Genomic DNA, 14,684 nt, shown 5'->3' with positions numbered 1-14,684 from the left:
TTGTTATCACACCATTCAATAATAACATTGCAAGTGCTTGTTTTCTAACATGCAGTTCTAGTTTTCCCTCCATCCACACAGACATGCAAACCTTTTTCTGCTTACCTCTATTCTAAATAAAACATATTTTTGTTGAGAAAAACTTTTGTTATTATAATATTTTTTGAACTGAAGAGCCTGCTAAACTACTGATTTTTTCTGTGTTTTTGACTAAGTATGAAACTACACTGTTTCTGTAAAAAGAACTGGACTGCTGCCCAGTGGTCCAAAGTCCTCTTTTCAGATACCATAACCATCTTTATTTATGAAGCACTCTAAAATAAACTAAGGTTTACAAAGTGCTATACATTTACAAAATAACAGAACAAAAGAGGAACAAATAAATAAAAAAATACAAGTTAAAATAAACATGTTTTAACAAAAATTTTAAAATATGTTAAAATAGAGCCAACCTCTGATGATGTGCAAAACGCTTTAGCAAATAAATGTGTTTTAAGAAGTTTCTTAAATTCAAAGAGTGACGAGGCTTGTCTTACATACAAGGCAGATCATTCCACATCTTTGGGGCAGCCACCAAAAGCGCAGTGACCTCTAAGTTTACGTTCAGTTTTTGGCACATTAAGTAGCTGCTGGTCAGCAGACCTTAGGGAGCTGGTTTTAAAACAGACCCTAAAATGTACAGGTAGCCGATGAAGTGAAATTAAAATGTGGGTAATGTGCTCAGACTTTCTTGTTCCAGTCTTCTAACACCTACCAACTGCTCTAAACAAGAAATTAAAATTGTATGATCCACTGTGTCAAATGCAGCAGTGAAATCAAGAAACACATTAATAACAGTCACCTGAGTTATTTGCTAAAAGCACATTGTTTAAAACTCTTAAAAGGGCAGACTCAGTACTGTGAAAAGCTTTAAAACCAAATTGAAAAATCCCTAACATAGCATGTTCTTCTAAAGATGCCATTAATTGCTTGTAAACTATCCTTTCAAGAATTTTTGACATGAAAGTAAGTTTTGAGTTAGACCTGTAATTTTCAATAGTATGAGGATCAAGAGCAGGTTTATTAAGTAAATGATAAATTACTGCCTGTTTAAGAATTTTAGAAACGACACCAGAGGACAAGCTAGTATTTATCATTGAGAGTACAACTGGTGCTTTGGTGTTGAAGACCTCTTTAAAAAATCAAGAAGTGAGAGCATCGTATGGAGATCCTGAGGGCTTTAAACAAGCAACCACCTCTTGTAAAGAAAGCAAAGAAACTGGATCAAACTCGTCAAAGAGCAGATGACGGGGGCAGAAGGGTCTTCAACAGAGTGGGAGATCTGAGCTTTCAGAGGTGATATTTTATAGATTAAGAAGTGAAGAAAGTTTCCCGAGAGGTCTAAACACAGACAGTCTGAGGGACAAGAAGGACCAGCTCAATAGTTTTAAAGAAAACATGGGGCTTGTGACAATGTGCCAGATTATTAGCAGGAATGGGCTTTTTTTCTTAGCATCCTTAACAGCCTTCTGATAACAGTTGTGTTTTAAAATTTCATGTGACACCTGAAGTTTATCCTTCTTCCATTTATGTTTGGCTCTCCTACACTTTCTTGTAGCAGCACTGATGGTTTCATTCAGCCAGAGGTCAAATTTGGCTTTTACCTGCCTGATTCTAAAGGGGGCCACAGAATCTAGAGCAGTTTAGCAGGTTGAGTAAAACCATGAGCTGAGTTTGTTACAGTCGTCATGTATAGGCTCAGGAAGGCTGCAGTTCTGATTAAAAACAACAGAGTATTGACCAGCGGTGGAAGGGTTAAAAACACGGCAACATCTAGTGACTGTAGGAGGATTAACTTTGGAACAAGGGATGGAAACTTCAAACAAGACTGGCTTGTGATCCGACCAAACTACATTACAGAGCTCGAAGTTAAAAACTGGTATACCGTGAGTTAAAACAAGATCCAACGTGTGCCCACATATTTGTGTAGGCACAGACTGCACAAGAGTCAATAAGATTTAAAAAGTCCATTGCCATTGGCTTATCAGGACAGCACACATGAATATTAAAATCACCTACAATGAAGCATGAATAAGTCAAGATAAAAGTTTTATTTGTCAGTGATCTGGCGTTAACGAATCCAAACCTGGCAGAGATTGGCGCATCTATGTCCGTTGCGGTCTGCGAGACCCGGCCCAGCAGCTGCAGGTGCAATGGGTTACCCCGCAACGGTGGAGCTGAGGATTGAAGGTCCTGTGAGGTTAGAACATCTCATCCAAGCCAACAATGGACAGCAACCAGGCATCGCGAGGATCCAGAGAGAAAAAGGCGAAATGAGGCTTAAATCCATGCTCATTCCAAGAAGCTGCTGAAGAACACACCAGATAGGCCCTAAACTTCACGAGGAGACCGCTGCGTTCGCACCAGTGTCTGAAGCGGTTTTGTTGGGAGATTGGGGCCAAGGTGCGGCAAAGGTGAGCTGGAATCACAGATGAAAATGGAGACGTTTTTTCTCCGGGAAAAATTGCATTTATAAAGTCACTGGAAAATGCCAAAGGTCCAGCAGGGTTTGGCGATTGTACCCCAAAAGAGAGTTGACTAGCACCAAGACACAACAGGAACAGCACAAACACACACAGCAAGGGCAGAGACAGATACATCATTTAATCAATCCTTGTGTAAATATTTTCAGGCTTCCACTTTACACTCCCCGTTATTAATCTGGTTTCTAACGTGTTCTGTACTTAGCTCATAGGTGTAAAATATTATTTTTCCGCAATTTAAAGCTGCATTTCAACTTCAGGAACATTTTTTTAGGGAAAAAGGTCTTAGCTCTGATTTTTGGAAGGGAGGTTCTGTGAAGTTAATTTCTGTTATAGTTCCCTTACCTTTAGTAGAAAGATGTCAAATCACTATGTCTTAAAGCTGACTAGCAGTTCAAAACAGCCTAAAATGAAAATGTTCATGTCAAACAGATAGAACACTTTGTTAGTGGATATTAACAGTCTGGAAATTCATAGGAGACCATTGTTCCATTTGGAACTGTTTTTCCCACCTAAAGAACGCCCATTGTACTATGTGAAGCTACATTGGTCGAGGCCCTATCAATCCGCTCTAACTTGGCCAAGAATGAAGTAAACATTTTATCTCCCTATCAGGGCTGAAACAGTCCAGCTAAAGTAATGTTTAAAATTTCTGTTTTTCCAATCAAACCTTCAACGTGGACTTTGGAAGAAATGCAAAATAAATCGGCCGCTGTAATCTTTTAGATTAACGAAAGTCCAAGGACATTTCAGTTCTTGGCACTTGGGTCTGTTAAAATTTAATGGGGTCTTTTTATGTTTTTGTTCTTGCACTAATGGAAAGCACTTTGGCCCAGTAGTGACTGTTGTAAATTGCTATACAAATAAAATTTAATTGATTGATTTATTTGATTGGTTTTGTTTCAGAAATCCACAGATGTCAGGGTCAGTTATATATGACGGCCTAAAAGTTTTTGTTCCTTCTGCTTCTTAACATTAGTTTTTTGTTGCGTAAAGAAAGTAGTTAGTCTTTTTTGCACCACTGAATCTGGGACAGCCTCTGTATAGCCATCTTGTCTCTGAAATTTGCATTTGAAAACATATAGCATCATTTAGCATGAAACCTCTTGATGGGTCATTGACTACACAAATTAAATGAAAATGTTTTTGTGTGTGAATCCATTAGTGATGCTCTGATGTCTCTTGCAATTCCACCTGATGATGTATTTGCTTCTAATAGTGGTAAAGTTTTGGGTGGTATTTGGAGGTAGCTCCACCATCTTGGCAGCTCTGGCCTTTTCTTTAGACACACTGTGTGAAAAATATTCGAAATAATCTGATGTGTTTATCTCTGCTTTGCTCTGAGCTATAACCCAGCCTATCTAAACCTTCTTTTTTGTACTGCTATTCTTTCTGCCAGTCATCCATCTTTCTCCTCCTTTTTTGGTCAGTTATTGCCCTTTTACTATTTGTTTGAAAAACACAAAAGAAAGGCAGAGACATTCTTCTCTGTTGCTTGAAAGGTTGGTGATGGAAACCATTTTGATGTTTTCTTTCTTTTCATCCTGGTTTATTGAAAGCCATCTTTGCTTTTTCAGTCTCCTGTATCCAGATACAGTGACATCATAACAATGACATCATACATGTGTTTTATAGGTTAATCTATTTACTTCTAGAACACAAAGTAACGTCAATCCTTCTTTGCTTATTTGCACACTTTTATGCTAACGCACTCAGCATGTTGTCATGCTAATCTAAATAATACATACAGTTCAAACCAGATTTGTATTTCACTGCATTAAAAGACACTCGGCATTTATTCATCCTCTCCGAAGTGCCTTGGTTGGCTGTTCCAACACGAGGTTAAAAAACTAGTCCTGCTATCACTGTGTCGCTTGTAATGTGAATAGCGATATAATTTTTTTCTTTAGATATGTCATTCTTAAGAAATACAGCTACAGTCTTCAATAAATTCATTTCTAACAATGCTGAGAATGTTTTCACCTGCAGTAGTTAGCTGAACCGCTACATTAACACTAGTAATAGATAATTCATTGCGTAACATATTTTGAAGTTACAGGTGATTGTGTGCGAACAGAAATACATGAAAGGTTGTTCTCCTGCTGCAGAAACATAGTCCCTTACTTTGAACATCATAAAAGTTAATGTGAAGTATTTCAGCTTTGCCCTCATAGACAGCTGGGGAGATCTGAGCAGCTATCACCAGATATCAGCAAATGGGATCCCTGGATGGGACTCTAATTCAACTTGTGTCAGCACTTTACAAATTTTTACTATATATAAATGTTTTAACTGTAGTTTGTCTAAAGCAATTACGATCACAGATTCAAGAGCAAAAGCAGTACAGCAGATTTTGTTTCTGTGTGCAGGCCAGATGTGCGGGGACGGCTGGTACCATGTCGGAGAGGTCTGTCTGAGGATCAACTCCAGCAGAGAGAGCTACGACAACGCCCAGCACTACTGCAAAAACCTGGGAGGAAATATCGCCTCCCTGCTCACAGACAATCAAGTCAGTTTTATTCTGGAGGAGCTACAAAAAGATCAGCTGGAAAATCAGGTGGGTGGTGTGCCTAAAATGACATGATGCACATACATTTTATTTGTAAGCCCGGTTTCTTGACACCGGATTTCATCTCAGGAAACACTTTATTTGCTTTTATATAGATGGTATTTTATTCATAGTTTCTAAAATGATGAAATAATTTAGAACTTTTTAGTTGACAGTATTTATTTTTCCTGTCTTTTTTTTTAGTTTTTACCTTTTCTGAAACAAATGTGATCGGAGAAATTTTAATGGCACTGAAAATAATGTCATTGGGAGCTATTTTTCCCTAAGTAACTTTGTTTAAAAAGGCTACTCCACCAGGCTGGTATATACAGGGTTAATAAGAGAAACAACTATTTTTTGGGGTCATCCATTTTTAGGGAATAGACTGGCTGGGCTGCGTAGTTCGACATGCGCAGCTCAATAGATGTCGCAGCTCTGACATCACCCGGGATTATAAAACCAGCAGAAAATAAACTTTAGTTGCCATTTCCAGCATGTCTTACTGGACGATGCAACGGAGGCGCATATCTGGAGAGACAACAGCTCGCAGGCAAACTTTTCCTCCACAAGGCCATTCCCGGAAGAGCTTGAAAGCTGGAAATCTGTCTGATACTAGAAGGTCAGAAGATTCATAACCAATTGAAGACCTCGCTGAACACATCCTCAACTGGAGGAGAAGAAATCAAAGTCAAAGTAATTTGGTTCTTTTTATATTAACTGGGATAGGTGCATTTAGAGGTATGGGCAACGTGAGGCATATTTAAGGTGATTTAGTATCACCAGTGGTGAATCCAAGGTATTAACTTGTTGCATGCAATGCTCTTTGAAGTGTTTTATGCTGAGTGTTTGATTTGCTGTGCAAGTGTGCTGAATCGCAGAGCGCGGATGTGATCAGCAAGGTGTGTGTGTCTTGTCTGTCTGATCCCAAATCAGCCAGAAGTTAGAAGTTGGACTTTTAAAGTTTTCCATTCAAAGCAACTGCGGTCTGGGCCTCTTCTGACCACTCCTTTGTCCCAGTTTTATTGCTGGAGTTTTTCCACTGAGTTCCGCCTCAGAGTTTTATGACCCTCTGTTCATTCGGGGCAATCAGCTGCTCGTGGCTAAGGGCGCGGCCCACCGTCTACCAACTGATCGCCACAATCGAGACATCAGCACACCAGGAGGGCTCCACTTTCCAAGTTAACCCAAATGGCAAATTTTGTCCATAAAACTGCTGGTTTGACCTTTATAGACACTCAATGCGCATATATTTTCTTTCTATTTTCTATTCTATTTGTGGGTAATGATTTTTGGTTAAGAAATTTTTATTATAATTCTAGATAAAATATAATTTATCAATAATCATAATCCTTACATATTAATAAATTTAATTAATTGTTGAAATGAAGTATTTGATTCATGTGAACAGGTCTGATTTCACACCGATACTTAAATCTCTTCACTGCCTCCCCATAAGTCTTGTTTTTAAAGTTCTAAATGGTTTGGCTCAATTGTATTTTTGTAATCTTTTAACTGTTCGTGTGCATGGCCGAGTCTTAAGGGCCTCAATTAGCACCTGTTGGAAGAGCCCAGGTCTAAATGGAGCCTTTTCTGTGGCAGCTCCTAGACTTTGGAATAAACTTCTGGCCGAATTAGGACTAATCTCTGAACTGGGCCTCTTCAAGTCGAGACTTAAGATGGCTTTTAATACTTATTAGTGTGACACTTTTTACATCTATTTTTTGTTTCTTATGTTTCAAATTTTTTTTCACTCTAACGCTGTTTTATTGATTGTGTTTTGTGTGTTTTATTTTATTTTAGTCACTGTAAAGCACCTTGGTTAACCTAGTGGTTATGGTAAAGGGCTATACAAATAAATTATTATCATTGTAATTATGTACCTTGGAGCTCATTCTGAAATATAGTGTACGCCCTACTATTTGATTCATTATTAACAGCTATACAGCCTGTTACCTTAGCACCATAAATTTGTAATATTTATAATTAGATGCCAAGGACGTTTTAGTCCAGCTATGATAAAAACACATCTTTAAAATGATAATTTAGCAGAAACCGATAAATAATAAACCAGTCTGGTTGGATTGTTTTTCTGTCTCACATAAATCATCATTACTGGCTTTACTGGACGAATAATAGATCATGTTAAAATATTTAAATGTTTGAACGCAATTTCCCTGGCTTCCTACTTCTGAGAATAGGAGAGGTAAATTTTTTTCAGTGTCATATTTCTGTCTTAAACTTTGCTGAGGAGACAAGAAACTTTTTTTAATCCCCAGCCTCCAGGAGCATTGCTCCTTTTGAATTCACTAAGTCCAGATGTCTGAGAAAACAACTGGCAGCTTGGATGGGAATGTTTTAATATGCTTTGCTCTTGTAATGTTTATGATAGAAATGAAAATTTAGGTACATGTTTTGCTGCATACAGTCCTTCTGATTTTGATTATTCCTGTAACAACCACTGAAGATAACATTTCTTCTTCTTCAAATTCTAAATGTTTGATTTCAAGCTTACTGTAGGGCAGCAGTTTCACAGTCTTTCTCTGAACTAGAAGTGTTTTATGTAATAAGTCACAGCTGTGGGGATAGATTCCCTAATCGTTCCTGGCCAAATCACAGTAATAAAGTGTTCATTGAACTCGGGTTCTGTCAGCTGTTGCAGATTCCCAGACTCCTTTGAACATTTGAACATCTTGAATCAGTTTTTACTTTTGTAATGTCTTTTGCAGAAGATTGTCTTTATAATCAGTGTTCATGTGAAATAATATTGGGTCTTTGGACCTCCTCAAACCAGGCTAAGACTGTACCACAACATCAAGCAATCAAATAAGGATGATCTCTGCAGGTTCTCGTAGAGGTCTTCTGGGGTGCAGCAAGGAATGAGTGTGCACCACATTAGGTCGGATGGAATCAGAGAGTATCCTGACCATTTTGAACCTATGGGTTGAGATTGTGGTGGTTCATCATGGTGGTGTCGGCATATTTGGGTCTTGAGTGTGGAGAAGCTTGGTGGGGGCAATAGTAGCTTATGTTTGGTTCACTAGGTCATCAGAGTGTTTAAAGGAGGACTGGTCATGCTGGCCTCATGCCCAGGAAATAACCCAGGTCCAGCAGTGCTTCAAGGTCCAGCAGTGCTTCAAGCTCCATGTGTCATTTATAGCAACTTTTAGTTCCGCGACTACTATCAGCTTGTGATGCATTCATCGGATTTCAGCAAAACAATGATCGAGGAGTAACGAAGAATCTGTGCTCATCAACACAAAAAAAACCTACAAAACTCAAAAAACAACTTCAGGCTTTAAAGTTTCTGTGTAATTAGTAACAAAGACTTATTTTATTCTTCTGCATGGTTTCTCCTGAGTGCTCTCACCTAGATATGTCCACAATGTGCTTCGTTAGGATAAAATTATTGCAAAAAATGGCATGTTCAGCAGTGCGCTGTGCTCTATGCAAGCAAATCTTACAGGAACAACATCCTCTCATGTTGCAGATAAGATATTATTAATGTTTCCATTCTTGAAGTAATTTACAACTAATGGTTGAGGTACAGAAACTTGCCATAATTACTGGGAAATTCTACAGATTGTGAAACAGCCTGTGGTTACTATGGTGATACTACCAATCATAATACAGTCATGTCTTCCTACCGATGTTTGGTTTTTCCAAATTTGCCACCTTCTGGCAAAGTTCAAGTGGACTTAGTGGTCCTGTAAGTGCTTGAGACTGTAGTTCACTTGTGAAGCAGCCCTTGCTTTTGTTACAGTGGTTCCAATATTATTGTATTTTTGTTTTTTGCCCTATGTTACTATGGCTGGCCTCTCTGTAAATGTGAACTGCAAAGAAGAGGAGTTCCATATTACATTTCTTTTGTTTATAAAAGTAAAGTTAATGACACAGGAAACTCACTTTTTCGGTTTATTGAAGCTCAGTTTATCTCTTCTTCCCATAAAGCTTATTTAGATTCTATACCTGCAGCTTTAATCGGTGCATTTACCTAATTATTGTTGATGTTAATTCCTTTTTCCATCCTGTCTTGAAAATTGTAAGTTCTGATTATTTTTAGCTTTTATTGATTGCTGGGCTTTGTTTTCTTAAGCCTGAAATGGAATTCTCTCCATATTTTACTGCCACAAGAACTCATTTAGACTAATCACTGTTTTTCACTGCTGTTGTAAGGTAAATAATTTAGTAGACAATAAAGATAGAGAATGGGACACAAGAGGAACAGGTAGTTCCTTTTATAACTTTACTTGAAATGTGACTGCACGAATTCTGCTGAGAAAATGCTGCAGACAATCCCACATACTGTTGCGCGTTTAAATGTTTTTTCTAATGCACGTGTGTTAGAAGCTGGTATTTACTGTTGCTTTTGCCCAAACAGCGAACCAATATCTGTCTTCTTTAAACGCGAGAGTAATTTTAAACAGACTAACAGAACCTGCAGAGGAATAATACAAATCTGTTTCTCTCTGTGTCCACAGAGGTTATCTCCGTGGGTGGGCCTGAGGAAAATCAATGTATCCTACTGGGGCTGGGAGGATACATCCCCATTTACCAACACCACTCTGCGATGGTTGCCCGGAGAGCCCAGTGACTCAGGCTTTTGCGCCTACTTGCATAGAGCGGAGACGTCCGGACTTAAAGCCAACCCCTGCACCGCCACCGCTGATGGCCTGATCTGTGAAAAAGCTGCTGGTGAGGAGAGGATTGAACGAGACGAGACGGGAGGGGTTTGGGGGGGGTGGAAGAACTGGGGCAGATCACAGGATGAGACTTTGTGAGGGTTTTTTTCTGATAAACGAAGAAGGGATTAAATAGATGACACATTTTAATTATCTACCCATGTGCCAACTTAATAATGACTTCAGAGTGTGATTTAATAAGCATTAGCAGAAAACTGATCATTTGTTTCATCACGTGTCTTTAAAAGCTGCTTTCTGTTGCAGTTTTGAAAGTTTCTTTAAAGGTTTTTTATCCAAACTCATAATTATTCTGTCTTTGTCCATGTCTGTCCTTTCGTTCGCTTCTCAGGGAGTCCACAGAGTCAAAATGCTCGTCCCTGTAAGATGCCCTGTGCTCTGCGGACCAGCTGTGCCAACTGCAGCAGCCAAGCCATGGAGTGCATGTGGTGTGGAAGCACCCAGCGCTGCGTAGACTCTCCAGCGTACGTCATCTCTTTTCCGTACGGTCAGTGTATGGAGTGGCAGACCCAGGATTGTTCCGGTAAGATTTTACAAAGTTTAACTTTATGTACTCCGGAATAAAAATAAAACCCAGTAATTTCAGCTTCAATGTTGTATTGTTTACATCTAAATTCTGAGTGGGTGGAGTATTAACATAAATAAACTATTAAGCTGTATTAAGCTGTCGAGCATCCATGAAACTCACCAAATGATAAATGCATGAGTCTTCTGCTCCTTTACCCCTTACCTATACCGGTCTCAACTTGTTTGAAGTTCTTCCTTCTGGTAGTTTTCTTTCAGTTGGTCAAAGTGTTTTGTTCTGCTGATTACTATAAAGAATACTTTTGCTATAATCTAAAATAAATTAGAAGTAGATTTTTACTTAAGCGCAAATGTAGATGAATGGTTTGATTTGAAAACATCACTTCCAACAACTGTTTTTGCCTCAGTACAATACGTGGACAGTGATTATAGACAATAGTGAGCTTATCCTTAGCCTCACACACACACTCACACACCATAAAACACATTCCATCCTGGAGGCTGGGCCACACCTCCTGTAACCACATGGGAGAAAATTCTTGTATTCTGACAGCCGTGGCACAATATGAACTACTCTTCGCTTTCACTGTAGCTGTCTTGGCCTTAGATTGTTATTTGGTGTACTGCTCAGTAGTGATGTGATGTTCACAAGCGAATCGATTCTTTTGAACAGCTCCCTACCTTGAACGAAAGGACTCGAGTTTTGTTAGTGAGAGCCGTTCTTTGTTTTTTACTACTTTGCTTGCTTATGATGCTATTGTTTCAATTTAATTTATGTATTATATATATATTATATATTCATTTTAATTTATACTGTATGTTATGCCACTTAGGAAATTAAACACAAAATCCGAAAGGGGCGGTAGGTATGAGCATACAGCGCGCATGCTCATTGCTCAATGTTTGTTTTCGTCACTTGTCATGGTGGCAGGGTGTGTGGTGCTGTGTGCAACCTGGCTGCGATGCAGACGCAGGCTGCATGTAGTGGGAGAGAGGAGGACGGTCACTGTGCTCGTTGATCGAGGACGAAACAATGAGTGGCGCAACCAAAAGTCTGCACACTTTATTCGGTTAATTTTTCTGGTTAAGTTTTTTCACATTTAGTGTGTTGCCTTAATACTTCCGTTTAATGGTGCAGATTTTTGTTTCTGCCAAAGTAATTTTGGTGCACTTTTTTCTCTTAAATTTTATGTTGATTTTTTTGTTTTGTTTCTATATTACTTATACCATTGAAATGCTATTAATGCACACGACACTTGTAGTAAAGAACTACATAGGTATTTGACATTTATTTTTTGATTTTTTATACTTAAGTTTAAGGTAAATATATACACGTTTTATATTTTGCACCTTTTAAATAATAATATTAAAATTCCCTAATACAGATGATTTAGCTTTAGTTGTAAATGTCACCCACACATGCCAGGTTTCCTAAAATTAATATATTTAACATTATGCAAAGCGGTTAAATTGCTCGTTTTTTGAAATATGTACATTTTCAAAAATAAATCATTTAAACGGCTCTTAAGTCCCATTACTACTGCTGAGTCCAATAAGTTCCTGGATTTCATTGATATTTTTTCAGTGGCTGCAAACAAATAACAGTTTTTTCTGTTTTACAAAGTTTTCAAATATAATTTTATTTTCTGAGTGTACCTATTTTTGCATAATATAATACAACATAAAAAACGAATGAACAGTTTTCTAAAAACTGTACCATTGTTCTACAGATCAATAAGGTTTTGGTATAAAAACTCTCAAAGTATTCTCCTGAAACAAAACGTTTTATTGTTATTCTATCACTTTTGTAGACAAACAGGCACTGCAGGAAAATGTTCTTGTTTCTGAATTTAAAGACACAGCTTCAAAGTCATTTGTTTTGTCTTTTGTTGATAATGTATGTTCTTTCTATCTTGCCTGGAGTTGAGTGTAGACAGCTCTCCAGTCTGCAGTTTGAAGCCATGATTGTTTTCCCTTCTTTGGTTTTTCCTTCACTCCTTCATCATCTCCTTCCCTTCTTCCCTATTTATCTGTTGTTCGGTGACATGAGGTGTGTAGGAGGCTATTGTTCTGCTACGTTTTTACCTTTGTCGCTCAGAATGCATTGCTTTGCATAAAATATGACAAAGTTTCATTTAATACCTCAGATAGGACATTGTTACTCATTTAAAGTCTATTGTTTTATAATCTTCTGTTTCAGCTTTTTGTTTTATAGAATATTAATGTCCTGTTTATTAGCTTTTCTATTGGAAACAATATGTTCCACATTTGTCTGAAGATTTTAATTGAATAATTTATCTGTCAGATTTTAATGGCTGCAGGGTTTGTGTGTAGTTCCAAACTTTCATGCTGGCTGGTGGTTACCAACCCATTTCTTATCTTTGCATAATAAAATAATTATTTTCAGGTCCAACAATTTGGATGTTTTAGAAACCTGTCTGATTCACTCCTGTCCCAGTTGACATGACAGTATTGATTTTCCACATGCACCACATTTCCTCCTGGCTTATTTCCTCCTAAACTTTCCCATTTCTGGACACAGCCTCTGCTCCTGTACTTGTAATTATTTGGCTTTAGGTTATGCCAAATTTATGTTAAATATTAAGGATACCTCTTGATGACCCTCGCTTAAATGCAGTTGTTAAATTGATTTATTGATAAAAATGTAATTTGGGAAAAAGAGCATACATCATTTTGGTAAACTCAAAGTAAAAAATTGTTCAGATTTCAGCAACATGTAAATGACTATATTTGTGTTATACTGCAATACCAAAGGTGGCAGCAGCATAAGCAGAAGCCTTTTGCCAATGTGCCGACCAATTTTCAGACAATTCTGCATCAGATCCAGACATTTCTGGATCTGGCACCTAATGTGATAGGCACCTAATGTGATAGGTGCCTATCACATTAGTGGTTCTTACATCTTCAGTCACACATTTGCTAGAGCACGCAGGTTTGTTTTTCATAGCATGGTTCAGACATTATGTATTTTTTGTTCAAAACACATTGAGAAGATTGAGATTTCCTGATCTAAGGTATTATGGATGTTCTCCTTTTTCAAATTTATTCAGTCTTCACAAATGTTATAAATATGTCTCTGTGCCAAAGAAAATGTTTAAAATATGTACAGTGTCAGAGCTTAAATATGGAACAAATAAGTGCTATGCCTAATTGCTGCATTTAGGTCGAACAGAATTTCACGAAAAACTGTTTGAGATAGAGCATGTTCCAGTTGAATTAAAACTAGGTGCATAGTGGTCACTGACTTCTCTGGGTTTGCTGCATCTCAGCCTTCCATTGGATGTTGGGGAGCTAGGTTTCTGCAGCATGTGCCTGACTCTGAGGTTAAATAAATTGTGCTGTGATTTACATGCCATAATTTATATCCAAAAAGATTTTCAGCATAAATTGTACAGTGCTTTACAAAAGTGTTCATACCCCTTGAAGTTTTTTTTACATTTTGTCACTTTACAACCACAAACGTTAGTATATTTTATTGGGATGTTAGACCAGCACAAAGTACTGCCTCATTGTGAAGTTAAAAGTTAAAAGATACAAGTTTTTCTCAACTCTAAAAGGTGCATTGCAAATTTGTGTTAGACGCCCTGGGTCAATACATTGTAGAACCACATTCCATTTCAATTACAGCTGCAGAACTTGTTTGATACGTCTTTACTAGCTTTGCACACCTAGAGACTCAGATTTTGTTCCTGTTCTGGTTTGCAAAATAGCTCAGGCCCAGTCAGATTGGCTTGAAAGCATCTGTGAAAATCTATTTTCAATTCTTGCCACAGATTCTAAATTGGATGTAGGTATAGATTTTAACTGGGCCATTCTAGCACTTGAATTTGCTTTGATGTAAACCGTTCTATTGTAGAATACCCTGAGCCAGTATGGCTGTATGTTCAGAGTAGTTCTCCTGCTGTAATGTGAAACCTCTGACCCAGTCTGGACGTCTTCTGCTGCTTCTATCCAGCAGGTTTTCATATAGGATTGCTCTGTATTTAGCTTTATCCATCTTCCCATCAACTCTAACCAGCAATGCGCATCACATACCACATTGTGTGGTATGTGACACAAATTCCCAAAATAAAAAATGCTGATGTTTGTAGTTGCAACATGACAAACTGTAAAAATATTTTGGAGCTATCTACCAAATGGTTCTTGCTCTTTGATCCATTGATTTAGCCTGTTTATTGTGTTACGGTGCAAAAGACTAAACTCAGTGTTAAGAGGCTAAAAAATAGGGTTTGTCCTAAAAACAACAAAGAATATCTCTTACAGATGTATCAATAAATTATACCAACAAAGCAACCACCTTGTAATATTTTCTTATCAGTCAGTGACAGGTGGAAGACAGACAAATGATTGAGTTTTCAGCTGGGATGTGAT

The 14,684-nt window shown here is 37.8% G+C and overlaps 1 protein-coding gene across 3 annotated transcripts in view; it reads left to right on the top strand.

Moving 5' to 3' along the window:
* LOC124859164 (attractin-like protein 1) overlaps positions 1 to 14,684 on the top strand; it is a 482,005-nt gene that overhangs the window by 121,049 nt on the left and 346,272 nt on the right. For all 3 annotated transcript variants that reach the window (XM_047351754.1, XM_047351757.1, XM_047351755.1), the window contains exons 16-18: positions 4,892 to 5,079; positions 9,549 to 9,762; positions 10,099 to 10,290. In XM_047351754.1, the coding sequence (XP_047207710.1) occupies positions 4,892 to 5,079; positions 9,549 to 9,762; positions 10,099 to 10,290 (594 nt within the window). The remainder of the gene's footprint in view (positions 1 to 4,891; positions 5,080 to 9,548; positions 9,763 to 10,098; positions 10,291 to 14,684) is intronic.

This window comes from Girardinichthys multiradiatus, chromosome 22 (assembly GCF_021462225.1).
Source record: "Girardinichthys multiradiatus isolate DD_20200921_A chromosome 22, DD_fGirMul_XY1, whole genome shotgun sequence".
Lineage (NCBI taxonomy): Eukaryota > Metazoa > Chordata > Actinopteri > Cyprinodontiformes > Goodeidae > Girardinichthys > Girardinichthys multiradiatus.
This window is presented reverse-complemented; position numbering and strand designations above follow the sequence as displayed.